This window comes from Arachis duranensis, chromosome 2 (genome assembly GCF_000817695.3).
Source record: "Arachis duranensis cultivar V14167 chromosome 2, aradu.V14167.gnm2.J7QH, whole genome shotgun sequence".
NCBI lineage: Eukaryota > Viridiplantae > Streptophyta > Magnoliopsida > Fabales > Fabaceae > Arachis > Arachis duranensis.
In genome coordinates, this window is record NC_029773.3 from 2,678,694 (window position 1) to 2,700,227 (window position 21,534).

At 25.8% G+C, this 21,534-nt stretch overlaps 1 protein-coding gene across 1 annotated transcript; it reads left to right on the plus strand.

Moving 5' to 3' along the window:
* Positions 1 to 992: 992 nt before the first annotated feature.
* LOC107472771 (heavy metal-associated isoprenylated plant protein 39) lies at positions 993 to 3,572 on the plus strand. Its single transcript, XM_016092302.3, has 3 exons — positions 993 to 1,297; positions 1,644 to 1,719; positions 3,029 to 3,572. The coding sequence occupies exons 1-3, from the start codon at positions 1,292 to 1,294 to the stop codon at positions 3,406 to 3,408; spliced, it is 462 nt and encodes a 153-aa protein (XP_015947788.1). The 5' UTR covers positions 993 to 1,291; the 3' UTR covers positions 3,409 to 3,572.
* The last annotated feature ends 17,962 nt before the right edge of the window (positions 3,573 to 21,534 follow it).

Below are 21,534 nucleotides of genomic sequence, written 5' to 3' on the forward strand. Positions count from 1 at the left end.
ATAAATAAATATTTTGAACTCCACATAATGACTTTAATTAGCTAGTGGGACAAATGCCGATAAATTGAAAAACGAGTGATATGAGAATTAATGTCATTAATTAAAGGTAGAAAAACCATAAGCCATAGTCTATCCTCATAATAATAAATAGTTCAATGTGTGGCAGCATTGCATGCAATCCCAACCCAGCCGCCGGCAGTCAAAATCTCATTCTCACCGGCCTGTTCCTCTACTAAACTAAGGTTGTCTACTTGTGGTGGATTGCCTAAGCGTCGTTAATCAACTAGGATTGATCCGGTGATTAATTTATTTTTGTATTTAAATAAGTATTAAGAATTTAAATTTTATTTTATACACAATAATTTATTGACTAATAATAAATTCTTAAATAAAATTTAGATCCATAACAGATAAATTCTTGATCTATCAAATTAAAGTTAAGTTTAAATAAACAACTTAATTAAGCCATTTTTAAAAAAATAGCTTAAACAATAAATGATTATATTAAAAGTAGCTTATAAATAAATTATTTTTGTGTTTAAGTTTTTAGTTCTAAAAGTACTTATTCTATAAAAATATGATAAAAAGTAGTAGTATTATGAGAGAAGTTGTTTTTTTTTTAACTTCTCTATAAATTTTTAAATAACTTCTTAAAAAACTGCAATTTGATTTTAAAAATTACATGAAATATTAATATTACTACTTTTCATAAGTTAAAAACTCAAAAAAAATTATTTTTAAAAATTTTCAAACAGAGCCTAAATATCTTGGACAAACAAAAAAAATATGTGGTGCTTAAGCAAACAATAACCAAAAAATAAAAATATCAATTATATTATATTAAATAACTTAATTAATTATATTAAATTATTTAAGTTATCAAACTCATATATAGTAAAAGAAAATATAATATACTACATCAAAATCAAATTTGTCTTGACCCGGAGCACAATTATCTTGATGTTGGAAAAGAACTCCATAACACTAACTCTATACCACTAATTACTCTTCTCAACTTATAAGACATAGTATTTCATACTAAAACCACTACCATAATATTCTCGTCTCGTCACTTTCTTTGACTCTTTCCTTCTCCAAACCTTTCTTCTTGTTCTTCTTCTTATATTTTTCAATTCTCATTTTCTTCTTTTCTCTATCTCTTCTTACATCACAACCACCTCTTCACTCTTCAGTTATATAACCCTTTTTCTCTTAATTCTTATTCTCTCAAACTTTTTCATCTTCAAAATAGTTTGATCCGCATATACTTTGATACCATACAAAAAGAGAAATGAAGGTATATGATTCCTAATTTCCTATGATCCTACTTTCTAATTTTATTGCCCTTTTTTTCTTTTTCTTTTTTTTTTTCAATTCCTCTGTTTTTTTCTCCTACCCTTTTGCTCCTTATTCAAAGATCTGAGGTGTTCTCAACTGAATTTTGATGTTTAAGTCATAAAAAATATTCCTTTATGATTTCTATTGAAAAATCTCTATGTGGGGTGCTTTAGATTTCATCTTTTTCCATTTTTTGGTTTGATGATATTTTTTTTGACACTTTTCTTTTTCTTTTTTTATTAACATATTCTCTATTCTCTCTGTTTTTGTTTATATTAAATATTTATATGATGTTTTGCTTACAGAAGTTGGTCCTCAAATTAGACTTGCATGATGACAAGGACAAACAAAAAGCCTTGAAAACAGTGTCAACACTTTCAGGTATAATCTTCTTCACTTTGGTTTGAATTTGTTCTTCCTCTATTATTATTAATTTCTAAGCTTAGCCATATTTTAATTACGTATGTTATGGATCCACAATTTTCAAACATTATTGGATTAAAATTATGTGTCCTTGGTTCTTTATAGATAAGGCATACCTAATATATGATTATTAAAGTATAGCAATTTATTTTAATATTTGTGGCACACATATATGATTTGTTTCCATTTTAGTGTATATTTATAGGAGGTTGTCAAAATTGATGGTTAGTGAATTATCTTACAACAATATAGTAATAGTTCTACTATTGAATAAAATAGAAGTTACAAAAAATGATATCATAATTTTGATCAAAATTAGCAATTTTAGAAAAAAAAAAGGACATATATAAAAAATTATTTCTTATCTTGATGTAGCTCTTGTTTGACTTGTCATATTGAATTGGGCTCCATTAAATTTTAATTTTCTATAGCCGACATCTTTCTTCCAAAGTGATCTTCTAGTAATCTCTCTTATTAGTTTTAAAAAAATATTAGCATGATATTTTAGGATTTTGATCAAAATTAATTTTTAAATTATTATTTCGTTAGACAAATTAGTTTCTAAATCAAAATTATTTCTTTATATAAAAGAATTAATTTGAAAATTTAAAAAATTATTGACAATTTTATTATAATTACTAAACAATAATAGAGATGGGTCCGTCAAAACTTTTTACTAAAATTTAACATGAAAATTGATTTGTTTAATAAAGATTTAATTACTTTGTCAATTCTTATAATTTTATCGAATTTTTAATTAGTTTTTATATTTTTTTATTTTTTTAATTGAATTTCTATATTATATCAAATTTTATAACTAAGTTCTTATTGTAACAAAAACGTTGAAATTAATGGAAGATTCTATTTAAATATACAGAATATTCAGTTAAGTGTTAGACATATTCGTTTTGTTTAATGAAATATTCCGTTAATTCCAATATTTTTATCACGACAGTGACTTAATTACAAAATCTAATATGGTATAAAGATTCAATCGAAAAAAAATATAGACCTAATTAAAAATTTAATAAAACTATAGAGATCGACAAAGTAATTAAACCCTTAATAAAATTAACATATTAGAGATTGATTTGATGATTAAAATTCGTTGAAAATTAAAGTATTTGATTACAAATTCATAATTCCTTAAAGATTGAACCGAAGTATCACTCATGAATTTTTGTTCTCCATTATAATAACATTTCAAAGCAAGAGACTCCTAATATTAATAATAACAAAAACAAACTTTTTGGCACAACATTATTAGGTATTGATGCAATCTCAATGGACATGAAGGAGAAGAAATTAACAGTTATAGGGACAGTGGATCCAATAACTGTTGTAAGCAAATTGAGGAAGCATTGGCAAACAGATCTTGTGGTGGTTGGACCAGCCAAGGAGCCAGAGAAGAAAGATGATGGAAAGAAAGATGAAGGAAAAAAAGATGGAGAAAAGAAAGAAGAGGGTAAGAAAGATGGAGAAAAGAAAGATGATAAGAAGAAAGATCAAGCACCACTTGACCCTGCTGTTTTGGAGATGGTTAAGGCTCAACAAAGGGCTTATTATTATTATAATAATCCCTACATGACAACACAATATCATACTCAAAGCATTGAAGAGAATCCCAATGCTTGTGTCATTTCTTAAAATAAAAGAGAAATGTTTGTTTGTTTGTTTATGTTGTGATTATTATCGTATTCTGATCCGACATATCATCTATTTATTATCGGATATTATGTTGGTTCGAATGTAAATAAGGTTGATGTGTTATATGTTTTGATAGTAAATTTGACAGATAATATTTTTAAAAATATTTGTCTTTAAAAATATTTAAAAAATATATAATAATATTTTTAGACACATTTATTCTTTGAACATGCTAATATTTTTTAAATATTGGGTGGTATCTAGATATGAAAATTGATGATTAATTTGTTCAAATTAAATTACACTAATTTTTTTTTATAAATTCAACATCAAAATATGTAAACATAAGGGAAATATGAAAATGATCTTTCATGGTATGTAGCTCCTTGTTTTCAGTTGTGTATTTCATATCTTTTGGAAAATCTAAAGATCATATCTAGCCAAATAAAAAAGACAGATTGTAGCTCCTTGTATATATAAAATATAATAAATTAATAATATGATGATGCCTTTTTCAATTTTGGAGGCATTATAGTAGTGTGTAGAGAATAGAGAGGAGGAATAAAACTTTTGTGCTGAATATGCTTTCATATATTATTTGTATATATATTTTTTTCTCTATTTTTTATCATATCATATCACTTTCAAGTCTCAACTACTAATGTTGTATATATATTTATAAAAATATTATTTATACAAATAAATTATCTATTAAAATTAATTATTAATATATTTGTGTATAAATACATATATAATTTAATTTATTTTTAATATATATTTATATTTTAATATATTTTTAATTTTATATTAATAATTAATTTGATAGCTGATTTTAGTGTATATATAATATAGCCAATATATTTATATATATGTATATATCTTTTTTCCTCTAACAGTGGTTTTGATCTCATTACATCACTATCAACTACCTGGATCAGCATAAATATATGTTTGTTTAGAAATTAATTGAAAAAGAAAAAAGAGATCAAATTAATGTGTAGCAACCTCCTCTTGGCTCTTGGCTCTTGGCACATCCTCAACCACTATAATCCATAAATAAATTGATATATTTTATTTTTCAATATTTAAATTTTCACCACTTTGTTTTCCTTCTGAAAAGCATAGTACCCATCACGAGGTTGAGATTTGATCTCATTTCAAACATTTGTCTTTATTTGCAATTTGTGTTGGTACATATTTTTCTTCAACAATAATTCATGGCTTAAAGAATCATGGTCCCAAGGGCAAAATTGACCTATCATATTTATATATGATTATTTCTTTTTCAATTGTTGTTGATTAGTTAATGGGTTTATATGAACAAAGAAATCATGTTAATTTTGATCCATGCCCATATATTAATTAAGGGAAATTTTATGGTACAGATCACTAAAGGACAAAATTCATACAGATTTTAAAGATTTTTTGCTTGAGCTACACTTTTTATTATAAAGCCACATTTTTAAAACGTAGCAAAGAAAAGCGTCACATAATGGAAAAAAGTAAATTAGAAGATTTAAGAGAAGAAATAACTAAATTATCAAAATTAATAGATACAAAATTAATGATTTTAACCAATATCAATTGTAATGATACCGAATTCTTAAAATCAATACAAAATGATTTTTCTCAAAATCTTTATTTTACTATAAGTTTTATTGAAGGACTTCAAAAACCTGAAAAAACTTATATTTCACATGGAGTTTCTAAAAAATGTTATCATGGAGATAATTATCCCCATCTTCATCATACTTTTAATCCACAATTAAATTCTATAATAGATATGCTTGAAGAAATATTAGTTTCTCTAAAATTTCAGAAAAATAAAGAAAAAGAAGAGCCTAATATAATAAATAAAATTGAACAGATTTTTGATAAACATTTCCAAAAAAAAATTCCTAAGAAAGAAGAAATCCAAAATAAAATCGATACAACAAATCTAAAGATTAGACCACCTCTAAAACTATGAATATTGATGAAAAATTAGAAGAAGTTACAATGCTTTTTAAACAATTAAAAATGGCTCAAGAAGACAATTTTACAGAACAAGGTTTTCAGATTAAAGAAGAACCAGAAATTTCTGAAAGAGAAGAATATGTTTTAGACTATTCAAGTGATGAAGAACCAGTACATCCAGTACAAGTAAAAGATGAAGCTGGAACATCTGGAAATAATAATCAAACCCAATTTAAATGGGAAACAAGTTTTGAAAATTATGCCTTCAAAAAAGGTTTTATAAGTAAAAATTCGAAATATACTAAAATACCATCTAAATACGTTCCTAAAATTCAAGAGCTAGAAGGAGAAAAAATGCTTGATCTAGACTGCAAACAGAACGAAAAAGAAATTTTCGAAGATTGGATGAACTCTTTTCTATTAGAAGCTTATACAAACCCTAAATTAAATGAATTATCGGAAATGGATATCTGGAATTTCATAGGATTCCACACAAAAGGAACTATAAGAAATTATATGTTATCAGTAGATAATAAAATAATAGAAGAATTAGCTGAAAAAACAACAGCTTATGATAAAATAGCACACATAATGAGAGTTCTATACAAAGAATTCTTTGGAAAAAATGTCATAGATCATAGAAAAGAAATTTCTGAAAAAGAGTATTTAGAAGCAAAAAATCATTTGGCCAATATTCAGATATTCGATCTTTGCTATATAGAATCTTATATTTGTGAATATAGAATATATTATTATAAATTAAAAGAAGAAGATAAAAATCATTATCTTAGCATGTATATTACAAAACTTCCATATCCTGCTAAGGAAATTATTATGGGAAGATTTATAAGAGAAATAAATAATAAAACAATTGAAAATAATTTCGGTGGAGCAACTTTTGCTATAAGAGAGGAAATAAAAGATCGTTGTATGCAAGAAGCTACTCAGAAAAGATTTAATAATATAATTAGAATTTGTTGTCAGGATAATGAGGAAATTCCTCAAAAATATGGTTCTAATAAAGATATTCGGAAATACCATCCTTATAAAAATATCCAAAGAAAAAGAAAATATCACTTTAGAAAAAGAAAATATTATCCAAATTGGAGAAAAAAGAGATATTTTAGGGAAAGAAGTATCAATAAAAAACAAAAGAACTTTTGCCCAAATAAAAAAGAAAACTGTAAATGTTGGTATTGTCAAGAAGAAGGACATTATGCAAATGAATGTCCAAAAAAGAAGGATAAAAAAGACATAACTAAACAATTGGAAATTGCAAAAACCACAACTGGAAGTCGCAAAAACTTGTTTTATGGAACCTCTAGAAGAATCTGATGATGAACTAAAATATATTTTTGAATATGTCTCAGAAACAGACTCAGAAACAAACTCAGGAAGTGAGTAATAGCGCTACGTTTATTACTGTAAAAATTACAGAAAAATTTATTAATGCCTTTATAGATACAGGGGCAACAAAATGTTTTGCAAGTTCAAATATAAAACTTAACTGGAAAAAGTTAGAAAATCCACTAAGAATTAGAATAGCCGATAAATCTATACACAAAGTTAATTTAAAAGCAGAAATGGTTGAAATCTTCATTCAAAATTACAGATTCATTGTTCCATCTATATATAAATTAGAATCTGGAATAGATTTTATTATAGGAAATAATTTCCTAAAACTATATCACCCTTTTATCCAAGAATTGACATATATAGTTCTAAAAGCCCCATATGATTCTTCTCTAAATCAAAGGGCAAAATTAATAAAAATCCCAACTACTACTATAAATGAAATTTTAAAATTCAAAATATTTTCAATTTTAGAAGAATGTTATTTGAACTTATACTTCCAGATAAAAGTTCCAAAAAATAGTCTTGAAATTAAAATAGAAGAGCTTTTAAATGAAGTTTGTGCTGAAAATCCCTTAGATATTAAAAACACAAACAAAGAATTAATAAGTATTAAACTAAAAGTTCCTACAAGGGAAATAAATGTTCCAAATAGAATTCCTTATTCAGCTAGAGATAAGGAAGAATTTTCATCTGAATGTAAGGATCTTTTGGATAAAGGAATTATAAGACTAAGTAAAAGCCCTCATGCGGCTCCAGCCTTCTATGTTGAAAACAATAACGAAGTTAAAAGAGGAAAACGAAGAATGGTTATTAATTACAAAAAAATGAATGAAGCAACCATAGGTGATGCTCATAAGCTCCCAAGAAAGGATTCCATTCTAGAAAAAATCAAAGGAGCAACTTGGTTTTCATCACTCGATGCAAAATCAGGATATTGGCAACTTCGTTTAGACGAAGAAACAAAGAAATTAACTGCCTTTACTTGTCCAACAAAAGAATCAACAGGAGTATTACTCTACGAATGGAATGTCCTGCCATTTGGACTAAAACAAGCTCCAGGTATTTATCAGAGATTTATGGAAGAAAATCTAAAAGATTTAAATGATTTTGTTCTAGTTTACATTGATGATATACTAATTTTTACAAAACAAGATAAAGAAGATCATCTTCAAAAATTACTAATTGTCTTGGAAAGATGTAAGGAAAAAGGTTTAGTCCTTAGTAAAAAGAAAGCTAAACTAGCAAAACAAGAAATAGAATTTCTTGGACTAATCCTATCTACTGAAGGGAAGTTAAAACTTCAACCAAATGTATTAGAAAAAGTAGATTTATTTCCTAATAAAATGGAAGACAGAAAGCAATTACAAAGATTTTTAGGATGCATAAATTATATTTCTGATCAAGGATTTTTAAAGAATATAACAGATTATACTAAAAACTTATTTTCAAAAATAAGTATAAAAAAAATTTGGAAATGGGAAGAAAAGGATAGCCTGCAGATTCAAAAAATTAAAGAACTTTGTAAAAATCTTCCAGAACTTTATATTCCAGAAGAAGATGACTATTTAATAGTAGAAACAGATGCTTCAGACAAGACCTGGTCAGGCTGTCTAAAAGCTAAAAAAGCTGAAAAAAGCTTGAACAAAGAAAAAGAATCACTAGATTCTAAACATTCCTCAAAGGAACTACTATGCAGATATATTTCTGGAACATTTACACCAACAGAACAGAGGTATACTACCCATGAAAAAGAAACTCTAGCAGCAATAAAAACTATTAAGAAATGGAGGATTGATCTACTTCCAAAGGAATTTACATTACGAACAGACTCAAGTTATTTAACAGGTTTTATTAGATATAATTTACAATCTGATTATAATCAGGGTCGTCTGGTAAGATGGCAAATGTTTTTATTACAATATCCGATAAAAATTGAGTACATTAAAGGAAATAAAAATATTATTGCAGATACATTAACAAGAGAATGGAGTTCATTGTCAACACAATGAATCAAGAAATCCAGAAGATTGAACAAGAGTTTGAAAAATGCAATCACTGTCAGCAGCTAAGAGCTCAAATTCAATCCATCAAGAAGGCCATGGAAGCCATGAAAGTAACCCAACAAGCATCATTACCCACTTCAATACCAATGCTGACAATACCATCAGAGTTCAGCCAGCTAAGCGTGGTGGACCAGCCACAAAATCCAAAATCAAAACTAAATTTTTCTGAAAAAATTCCTGAAAATAAAACTCTAGCAGAAATAGTTAAAAAATCAACTCAGGACAAAAAATATTATGTCATCTATAATGGCCCAATGAAAGGAGTCTATGACGATTGGGCTAAAGCAGCCCCATTTACTCGTCAACCCAGAACTATTCACAAGGGAGGATTCTTGACAATAGAAGAAGCAAAAGAATCCCTCAGAGAATATGAAGTGCTCCATCCAGAGCAGATTTTAAAAAGAGCAGAAAAAGCTCCAATCCAAATCCAAAGAACAGCCCAAGTCCAAAGGACTGGACTAATGAAAAATATTCCTACAAGGGCTGAAATAAATGACAAGAAAAGGGTCTGCAGATCAAACTGTAGAGAAACCCTTAATCTGGTTTTAAATTCAAACTGTAGAGAAACCTTAAATCTGGTCTTAAACTGGACTCTAGACAAAAGAGCAACATTGGGATATTATCCCATTAACAAAGAACAGCTAACAAAGCTGGTAATCTTCCCAGAGGCTTCACCCTCTGATACATATCAGTTTTTCCAATACGGATTAATTGATACAATCTTAATTTTTGATAATTTAAACATTATTAAAGAGTTTCCTGCAGGATTTATAGATGCAGTGAAAAAATTTAAAAATATGATTGATGCAAGAGAACCAAGAGATATATCCCTAAAATTTACAAGCAGTCAGCCAATCTTCAATGAAGAAGGAGAATGTTTGATCCCAGCATTTCAAGTAATTTTCATGTCAGTTTTCCTAGGAGACTTTCAACCAATAGAACAAGTTCAAGATCTATCAATTTACAGTGACGAAGGAAGATTGGCCAGCACATTGGCAAGAGTCTTCGAAAGAGCCCAAAAAATAAACAAAGAATCCAGAACAAGAATAAACTACAAAAGCAGAAACACTCTAATTGTTTCTAGTAAGAAAAACCAAATTGAATCAAGAGAAATGAGACTCCTAGTAGATTTTGAATCAGCATTTTACAATTTTTCTGGATTACTGGAAAAGCTTCCTGACAGGATAAGGAGGAATCTATGCCATTTACTAAAAGACAAAGAAGACCATAGGTGCCAGCTGTGTACCTCAGAAATGTCTGAAGAAAGCAACAATGCCAAAGACCCCACCCACGTGGGAAAAGAAGAGGATGAGACATCTGAATCATCCATTAACATTATTGTTGAATGACGTAAGAGCTTACGTCACAGAAGCACCAATAATGTAGTTGGTGCAAACTAAGTGCTCAGTGACGCATGCAATGACGTCACAAGAAGGGTAAGGATGGGATTTGTCCATCAAACCCAACCATTATAAATAGATTGCTAAGTCATTTGAAAGAGGTATCAGAAATCAGAAAGCAGGAAGCTTAGAGTACTCACAGGCCAGGAAGGCAAAGAGGAAGTAGCTGAGGCGATTCTGGTGTCTGATCCATTAGAAAAATAATTCTAAGAAATTCCCCTCTGGAATTAATTTGTAATATCTCCCCTCTGGAGAAAAAACACCTAGTGTAAAGTAACATTGAATAAAAGTTCATCTCCAGAAAGGTACATCTTCATCTCAATCTCTTTAAGTTATGAATTATTTAGAAGATATAGAAATAACTGAAGAATCTGATTACTATAAGCTAACTGCTTTACTTGATAATGAAAAACAAGTTATTTTAAAAACGGAATTAGATCTTAAACCTAACGATAATTTTAATAAACAAAATCCTCTAAAAGAAATCTTTAATAGAAAAAATATAATATATTATGGAAAAATTCAGATTGAAACTCCAATAAAAATACAATCCGCAAATGGAGAACTTGAAATAGCCCTGATAAATGAACAAGACGTAAATAAACAAATTGGGAAAATTAGAGATCAACAAAAAAGATCTAAAATCGGATGGATTCATATTAGTACTATTCAAGTTTTAGTTAAATCCACATACATGAAAGGAATTAATTCTCCAATAAGTCTGGCAATCTGTGATAAAAGAATCACTAATCCTAGAGACCAAATAATTGGAATAATCCATGGTAACTTGGCAAATGTAAATGTTAAATTCAATGCTCATATTGGATACGCTATTCCTTTATCAACCGAAAACCTCGGAAGATCTCTAAGTTTAGCTTATAAATTTCATAAGATAGATTTAATGGAACAAAATGATGAACCATTTTCTATCACATATGCAATTAATTATGCGCTAACAAATAGTCATCATAGTATAGACTTCAAGGATAAGGAAAGAATTTATGTTGATGAACTATTTCAAAAGTTTGTAAAAACAGAAATTCCAAGAAATAAAGCTATTGAAAGCCCAGTTTTATTATTAAAACAACCATCAAGAAAATCATTTTCATCATCTAGTTTTAGAATAAGAGAATCTAAAATTAACAGCCCTCTGAGTATATCTCATCTAAAAGATGAAGAAAAAGATTCTGAAATAAAGGAATTAACAAAAAGAATTGAAAAGTTGAATGAAACTTTAAACAATAAATTATGACGATAAATAAAGAAGAAATATACGTGTCTTATCAAGATAAGAAACAAGAACTCTTTGAAAGGGAAAATCGTTTGAAATACCTAAGATTTTCTACAATAAATCAAAGGGCTTTTGAGACATTACTAATGATCTGTAATAATTTAAAAAAAGGAAGTTAAAGAGTTAGAAAAAATAATAGAATCTTTAGAAAATAATCATGAATCTATGGCGGAAGATGCTGAAATTTCATTATGAAAGATTTCCAAAAAAGACTTATTTCCTTAAAAACTACTAGAAGAAATATGAAAACAAGAATAATGGCCATAGCCATGAAAATAAAAATTTTGACAACTGAATCTTCAGAATTAGAAGCAGAAATCAAAAGGGTAAATAAAAAGATAATTAAAACAAGAAAATTAATACAACGTTTTAAAACTAAAAAATCAATCAAAAATCTAAAAGAAAATATCAAGAATAAACAGATTTATCGTGCTCGTAGATTGCATTATCTTCACATACAAAATATGATTGCATTACAAGCTTTTGAATCAAGAATACATGTTCAAAATATTCAAGTTATACAACCTCTACAGGTTGAACCCCTAGAACAAGTACAAATTGAATCTGAACAAGAATTACAAGTACCTTTATCACCTTTACAAAATCCCATAATCTAAAAAACATATAAAATGCCCGGTTTAGCAAATCAAACATTACAAGATTTAAAAAATGATTTAGATCTTCAGAAAAGTCAAAAAAGATATTATGAAGTAAGATTACAGAATAGTAATATTTATACAAGAAATAGAAAAGAAGTAGAACAATTCTGTAAAAATTGTATAGAATGCATAACAAAAGAAATAGAAAAGTTATTAAAAGAAATAGAAGAGTTTAATAATGCAAACCCAACCCAAGAAAGATATTTTAAAAATTAAATTTTCTAATATGAGCAAAATAGAATTTTTATTTGCAAAAATTAAAACAAAATTTTTAATGGTAAAGATATTTGCAAAAATTAAAACAGAATTTTTAATGGCTCTGAAAAATGGTATCAGAGCCAAAGTAACGATTCAAAAGCAACACTTTCCTCTTAAACAACGCTTTTTAATAACACGCTTTAAAACCACTAAAAGACAAAAATCTTTAAATTTGCCTCTGTACCGTAGAGCGACCCATTAATTAATAGCTAGCTAGATCTATATTTTTTGTTTCATAATTACTTGAATAGTGGTGTACAATTAAAGTGATTGTGGTTCCACCTCACCTTCATTATCAATATCTTTTTGTTTCTTTCTTCATCTCTAAAGACAAAACAACCTATGATACCTTAAACTTAATTTTCATTCTTTTTATATATTAATGACTGATTTTATGGCATTTTAAAAATTAATATATATCTAATTATTTTTTCGTTTATAGTATTTTTCAATCTGATAGGTCAAGAATTAATTCATCGCAGATATGAGTTTCATTTAAGGTATGTCGTTGGTCAATAAGTTGTTGCATGCATAGGCGGAATTCAAACCTCCCGATATTTACTTAAATGGGCAAATAAACTGACCACTCGACCAATCCAAGTTAATTATTTTTAATTAAACTTTATTTAGAAAACATCATATCATCCTAGCTCAATCCCCACATGGTGGCCCAACAAACTATTTGTAGCCGTAGATTAAAATCTTAAATCATGTGAAGATATGATTTTCATATTAATTAAATATGATGATAGATTAGCATTTGAAATCTCAAATCTGTCTCTAGGCACATGCTCCATTTTGACATATTCTCTATATTATAACAATTTGGGACTAATATAATAATTAAACTTCTATTTCAGTTTAGATTATTTTGGGAGTTCAAGTCACATTTTTAAAGAGCAAAAAGTAAAATATTTTGAAAATGAAAAAAAAAGTTTAGATTCTTAAAGAGCATCTTAAAAAACCATATAATAATTAAGTGTGGTCTAATGTTAAGTTCATTAGGTATCTTAACTAAATAATGGAGATTCATATATATCCCACCTTTTAAATATGAAAAACATGTTGTAACTAAACTCTTGCTTTAATTTGAAAGATAATTCCATAAGTAGGAGAAGTTTAGTCATTATTTTTTTTGTTGGATATCCTAATTATTTGATACCTTGAAAAAGAGCATCATAAAGATTTTTGTTATCAAAATTCCTAAATTTTATTTCTCCATGCAAAATGATCACCATGGGCCTTTTATACCTTGTTGATTTAAAAATAAAAAGGGACCCAATTCCTTTTAAGCTAATTTTAGTTTAAGGGTTTAATTGTTATATATTGAATATTGATGGAGTTTACACCATTTATTTAATCAGATATTTGTGTTTTAAACTTAAAATAATGCATGGTTAACTAATTCCTACTAATATTTTAATATATGCTTAAATTTTCGTATAAAAAATTTTAATATACATATTAAAAATATTTAATTTATATAAAATAAAATATTATTTTGATCCCTAATATTTGGAATAAGTCCTAATTTAGTACCTAACGTTTCAAATGTACTATTTGAATTTTAAGAGATTTTAAATTTTTATTTCAATTTCAAAAAGTTTTAAACGTGTTCAATATTATCCCATAATTAAATTTGATACGAATAATTATCATATTAAAAAGTCAATAATATTGGATTTCGATACAAAAGTAAATTGATTCATCAACAATCACTAATGTAAAAGTTTTTCTTTTGATTTAGAGCGTTGATGATTTATTGATAGGGTTTGGAATTTTTTGACAAAAAGGAAATCGACAAAAAAAGTGTTACAAAATTTTTTTTTGTTATATTTTTTAACATATAGAAGAATAAATGATTTAACAATAACTTTATTAACGTCCACATCAGTTATTCTATTAAGAGGAAGTATAGGGAGCCAATGGAATATCTATACAATGTTTACAATGGAGTATCTATCTCTGATACCTGGATGGTTATTTTGGATAGTTAGGTGTATTATATTTGAGAAATTAATAGTATTTTATCCTGAATGTTCATTTTTTAACTCATATTTAGCCAAATAAATAGCCAATTATACACGTACAAATACTTCATTGGCTATTTAGCGGAATTCTTCTATTAATTATTCGTATTAAATTTAATGGTAGCACAATATTATTGAACCCATTAAAAATATTTTAAGATAGAAATAAGACGTTTAAAATGTTTAAGACTAAATTATGACTTGATTCAAACTTCAAACATTAAAATAGTATTTTATTCTCTTTCTATATATATGGGCGCGCACAAATACATAATAATTGGTTTTTTATGTGGATATACTATTTTTAAATAGAAAATATGAGTAGTTAATGGAATATTTGTACAATGTGTATAATGGAGGTTTATGGAATATTAGAAATATAACCATTAGTGTTATATTTTTTCATCAGTTAAAACTTTTGGGATGAGTGGTATCATAACATGGTATTAGAGCGCTATATCCAAAAGATCAAAAGTTTGATCTTTGATAAACCCCAAAATTAATTTTAATTTGTAACTCAATAGTCCATTATCTCTCTAGCGGGACCCATTTTTAAAACCTTTATATAATGGCCATATATACATAAACTGAACTAAATTAGAAACAATTAATTGGAATTTATTTTTTTTGTTTAAATCTAAACGATCACCTGTTAACCTTTATGATCAGGGGTGAAGCCTTGGGTAACGTTATTGTGTGTGTAATATATATATATTTTTCTTTTTTGTGGTTTCTCTAAATCTATTAATTTACATACAAACTTTACATAAAAATAGTATTGACCCTCCTTTTTAAATAAATAAATAAAACACAAAGATGATAAAATTTAATTTGAATCCATTCAGGTCACTGTTGATGTTAAGTGACAAAAAATCCAAGTAACTGTTGATGATATAAACCATTGACAATATGATTTGGTCGGCGAAGAAATGGAAATGGGTGATTAATCTTGTTTTGGACATCTTAATAATTATCATTTCAGTACTTACTTTATAAACAATGTCAAAAAGCAAATCCAGCGGCTAATTAATCACAACATTTTTGTGTGGCTGGGGAGATAATCCTATTAAGCAAAGTTCAAAATGATCACATGGTAATAGCAACTCATAATGGGGAAAAGAAAGACAATAATATTACTCTATATTTCTATGTTTCTTCAAACTTCTTAGAACTTTGAGTAATTAATTATAATAAATTAAAGATTAAATTGAAAAAGAAAAAAAAAGTGAGATTCAACGTGAAATGTGTAAGGCTTACTTTTAATTTATAAATTATTAGAGTTGTTAAACAATTATTTCAAAGAGGAAAAAGTTATTCAATAGTTTTAAATAGTAAAATATAGCATTATTTGTCCTTAAAAAAATATGGATTTAAAGAAAGTTAGTAGAAAATTCTTTTTACAATTATATTATATCTGTACATTAAACATTACCTACTAAATTAACTACTACTATAGAATATTAGAATTTTTTATTGTAAACTTTTATTAATTGTTGATTTTTACTACTTGTCTCATCTGTAATCCCGATATATATTGTATTTAGTGTTTTAAATACCTAGGATTAGATCTGTAATATCTATTATAAAATGCATGAATATAAAATAGTAAAAGTCTACATTAAAAATATATAAAATAACATATATGTTAACTGTATTTTTACATATGGTAAAGTAATAAACACCAACATACTAATTAATCATAATATATATATATATATACGGTCTAAAATAATTTTATATGTATATTTATTGTTAGACAAAATCATAATTTAATAATAAAATAATATTAAATTTATTTAAAATTTGTTGAAATTAAAATAAAATATTTAAAATATAAAAATAAAATTAAAAATTAATTCAAAGGTTAAGAATTAAAATAGTCGAGTAATTTATGATATATAAATACGGCAAATTTAATAAGAAAAAGTATAGATAAATAATGAGAATATTAAATAATATGAATAATAGATATATTAGATGTTTAATTTAATAGGTATGCAGATAATTATATTCATTATTTTTAATTGAATTGTTATTTTTTTATTTGATTTACTCATGTACAGTTAATAATGATTAAATATTTAATTAATTAAGTATGTAGATAATTATCTTAATGTTAAAGTTTACAAAATAATTTGGAAATAGAATAATTTTTTACTTTATTGAGTCAATTCTAAAATTCATTATTCACATTATTTACAAAAGTTATTATTTACATAACAAAATTCATTTAGTAATAGTTTGTTAGCATAAAATATTTTTTTTGAGTGAATACCTATCCGCCCTCTAATAATTACCTCAAAAGAATAACGAGATTTTTCAAAAAGAAAAACATTCAATCTGATCCCTAATATTCTTTTGGAATTAATTAGTTCTTGTACCAAAAAAGTAATATTAATTTTTTTTAACACAAAATTAATTTGTCTCATAAAATTAAAGTTCAAGAGTCAAATTAATTTTTTTATTAAAGATCTCGTTATTTTTCGAATTAATTTTGAGGAACCGTTTAAATTTTTTTTTTCTCTTTACTGCTCCAGATTGAAATAAATGTTCTATATTCTATGTGGATTTGATTGTTATTCTTTTTAATTAGTAGATTTTAAGGAAATGATGTAACTACATAAGTATGTATTAGTGTTGAAATGGAAGTTGCATTGTCATCGTTGAATATACGTGCAAGATAGAAATGCAACTAAGTACTTAGTATTTCATACACACGTTAACAAGAACCAAAGACACGTAGGATTCTTATCCTTAACAATGTTGCATGTGTAGCATCCCAACAATATTGTTGTTTGTGTCAACAGTTTAGATTGCACAATTTTCCACTCTGCATGGATCATGATGTTATTTTGGAATTTGGATTCGAATTTAAACTCCATCATATATATAAGAATCAGAACTTTTTAGAGGTGTATATATTTACATTATTGTAGAATAATGATTCTTCTGATGTGAATTGATTATCACGGGAAAATTTATATATGTATAATAAAGAAAATAATTATTTAGAAAAGAAAAAAAATACTAAATGATAAATATATGTTTCGAGTTGTAGTTATTTGGGCCTTCTCTTGGGTCTTTTTGGGCCATACAATAAGGGAATGGTTTCCAAAAAAAAAAACTGGGTAGAAAAAAAGATAACATTTTTTTTAAATACTAGGCTTTGAAAAATAATTTAACTAGAAAATCAAATTAAGGGTAATGTTTTTTTTTTAACTTATATAATAAATCACTTAAAGCACTGATATTAATTAAATCCATAAATTACTACGAATTAATAACAAATTTAATATTTTCACATTGACGAATAACTTGGTATATATATATATGAGAACAAAAATTAAAAAAAAAAAGCAAATTAATTATAGATGAAGTTAGCAGTATTAGATATAAAATTAATTATTTATCTTTATCTAACATTAATTTATATCTTATATTAATAAATATTTTAATAATTAATTTTAGTGTGCATCTAATAGGATTGTTATTATTTATATGTCTCCAAATAGTATTAATTAAGAGAAGCCCTATAATAATAAGAAGCAGCTTATTAAGTTATTTATGAGAGAATAATTAATCATTCACTAACTTATGCCATCATTACGTTATTTTCTGTTACTCTCTTTTTCGTTTCCTATTTTTGTTATACCTTATGCAAAATGTGTAGCATTGCTGACTTTGATTAGTACCTAACGATTTTGGAGTTATCTAATTAATGACTTGGTTATTAGATTATTCAGAATTTATATTATATTGGGCTATTGTAAATTCTATTAAAATATAGCTATTATATATATACATGTGACTTTAATTTATCTATTAATTCAAGTTTTTAGGATAAATATAATTTATTGACACATCAAAAATCAATAAATGATCACAACTGTACTAATAATCAGAATTTTATTATTTAGTAGGATTATCCTATACCGAATAAGGACTTATTTTGATCAACTTTTAAAAAAAAATTTAAGTTATTTTTTTTAAAAGATTTAATAAAAAATAAAAATAATTTTATATTTAAAACTCATACAAAAAAAATTTATTTATTAATATTTAGATATAACTATATAAAAATATTATTTATTTATTTATTATGTGAAAAAAAATCTTTTTAAAAAAAATTAAAAAATATGTAAATTATAACTTCAATATAAAAATACTTTTTATTTATTTATCATGTGAAAATATTTTTTTAAAGAAAAAGATCATTTAAAAAAGTATAAATTATAGCTTCTCAAAAAATATATTTTTTATTTTTTAATATTTTTATTTTTATTACTAAAAATTTATTAAACACATTAAAAAAATAAAAAAAATTATTAAATCTTTTTTTTTATCAACTTAATAGTATATAAATAAATACTAAATTAGAACACGTTTTTTAATATAAATAAATGAGTCCATTAAATGAGACTTATTATATCAATCATTTGAATAAAGGTTATATAATATATTACCCAATGAAGCATAGCTGAAGTTCAACTCATACGCATGCAATAGCACTAGCTAACAATTTTTGTGGAGATATAATTTATTAAAGTCAAGGAATAGTAGTATATATATGTAATAGAAGAACAAATTAAAGATGTCCCAAACGGAAAGAAAAGCTCCCAAAATATACATGTCATGCTCCTAACAGATTGGAACAATCGGCTTCACATTTTGTTTGTCACTTAGCATCAAGTTGACTACTTTAACGATGATATTTTTACGTAAAAATGATATATATTATAAATGGTTAAATAATTTAATTAAATATATTTGAACAAATTCATTCTAACTATATTTGCAAACGGCATAAATCCATTTATCGATTGAAACAAGCTCTTAGACAATAATTTATTAAACAATTCCGCTACGTTATCAATAGTATTTCTGTCAACATCTGTCAACTTTTATTTATAATTGTGTTTAATAAAAGTATTTTTGTGGATATGTTTAATAAAAATATATTTTTTATAGCTATGTTTAATAGAAATATCTTTATAGATATATTTTTTAGAGGTGTCTCTTTATATATATATATTTAAAATATAATAATTAATCATTGTTGACAATAAATTGACAGATAATATGTTGATACCTTATATTTTTTTTTATTAAATTCAGTACTACTCTACACTCTTTTGATTTTCACAACACCAAATCTGACACATCTTTATTTATTAAACACAATACTAATTTATTCTGTTATCTCTATTTTTTGTGTTATGTGAATGACATTATTATTAGCATGGCAAACAGTTAGTGAAATAGAAAATCAGTAAAAACCAAAAATCTGTTTCTACAGATCATTGATGAGGTTCTTAAGTTTTACTCTTTTGAATTTCTTGATGTATAGTCTTAATAATTCTTCCGTATCAAATTGTTAAAAAAATTTATGTATTTCTTGTCTACAAAAATCAGAAATAGACATATGATTGGTTACTCTAAAATCCGCTTACACCAACAATTTTGGAATCAGAATCAGTAAAATAAGATAATTTTTTTGCAAATCTCTCCACACTCAAACCGCTAAAGTTCCAAATATCGGGTCACCAACAAAAGATTCCATCAAAACTAGTAATAAAAATACGAATAACGGCCTAAAAGTAATTTAATATATACAGGTGACTCATACAGTCATTGGTACGCAATTCATTCAATTTTACTTTGAATACTCACATACTCTTACTTACTTGAGCATTAAAAATTTCTTTGCAGATATCCAACAATACCTCTGTTACTGAAAGACAACGTTTCACATTTCTATTCTAAGAAAAACTAACTCGAGCGACAGCAAAACGAACTATACATTGGAATATCCACATTTACACATAAATAACACATATTTTAATTAAATAAAAATTTTATTTTTTATAATAAAAGATTATAGATTTATTTATTTTTTCTAAATATATAAAAAGAATACAATTCATTTAAAAGTACAAAATGATATTGTTCTAGAAAACCCTAGATTCATATGAATGTGAATTATGATATAAGTGTATACGTGTTAAGGGTCGGTATGATTGACATAAGAGAATAGTTGAATTTGGATATACATGCAACCCAATGGAAACACAGAAAAATGTGTCCATGTGGGATGTGGGTCCCACCTATGTCCCCCTTCACTTTGTAGGAAGAATAATCAGGTAGTGAACCTTGTTGTTGCAATCCACAATTCACATGCTACCTAATAAACATAGAAAGCCAAAGAAAGATTGATCATATATATTGTAACACACTACACTATAATTGGAATTCCTTGATCACCCCGCAAATTTCAATTGCACATGGCTCATGCAATCACTTAGTTTTTAATTACTACAAAAATGGAAATCTGTGTTTGTAGCCGAAGAACAAACAGTGTGTGTATACTCTAATAATAGTTATAGGTTTAGATATACTTGAAGTTCTTAAAAAGGAAGGCCTTATTATTAATTAGGTTTGATGATTTGATTTTGATGTATAATAACTCCTCTTCTCTATTCTTTCTTTTTTTATTATTGTTTGGTTAGTCATTTAAAAATCTAGAGAGAAATATAAAGGATTTGGTTACGAAATTATTTATCTTAGAAATTTAAGTTGATAGAAAGAAATATATGAAAAATTTCTTTTTGTTAAGTTTGCATAAATTTTATTATTTTTTTTATCTATTTTATGTTTTTTTTTTGAGAAAACAATAATAAAATTCCAAATATTTAGATTATAAAATTATTTCTACCAAAATTTTAATAAATTGATAGGAAGAGACATATAAATAATTATATCTCTAATAGATATAATAATAATTAGAACAAAGATAATGAAATAAAATAGTTCCTAATTAATATGTTACTACATATGCAATTACAATTCATATTAGTTAAATTCTCATTTCTTTAATTTTACTTATAAAAGGTCTACAAAGTTTTTTTTAATCTTTAGTATCTAATGCATGTAAATGTAATCAAATTTGAGTTAGTTTAGTGATTAGTTTAAATTTTTAGATAATTCAATACAATATCTACCAAACATCAGGCCAGAGGAGACCAAAGATTCCCAATGAATGTCAATGATTTTTAATGAGTGATTATCTTATTCGTTTACTAAAATAAATATTAAAAATTTAAAATCTCATTTGTA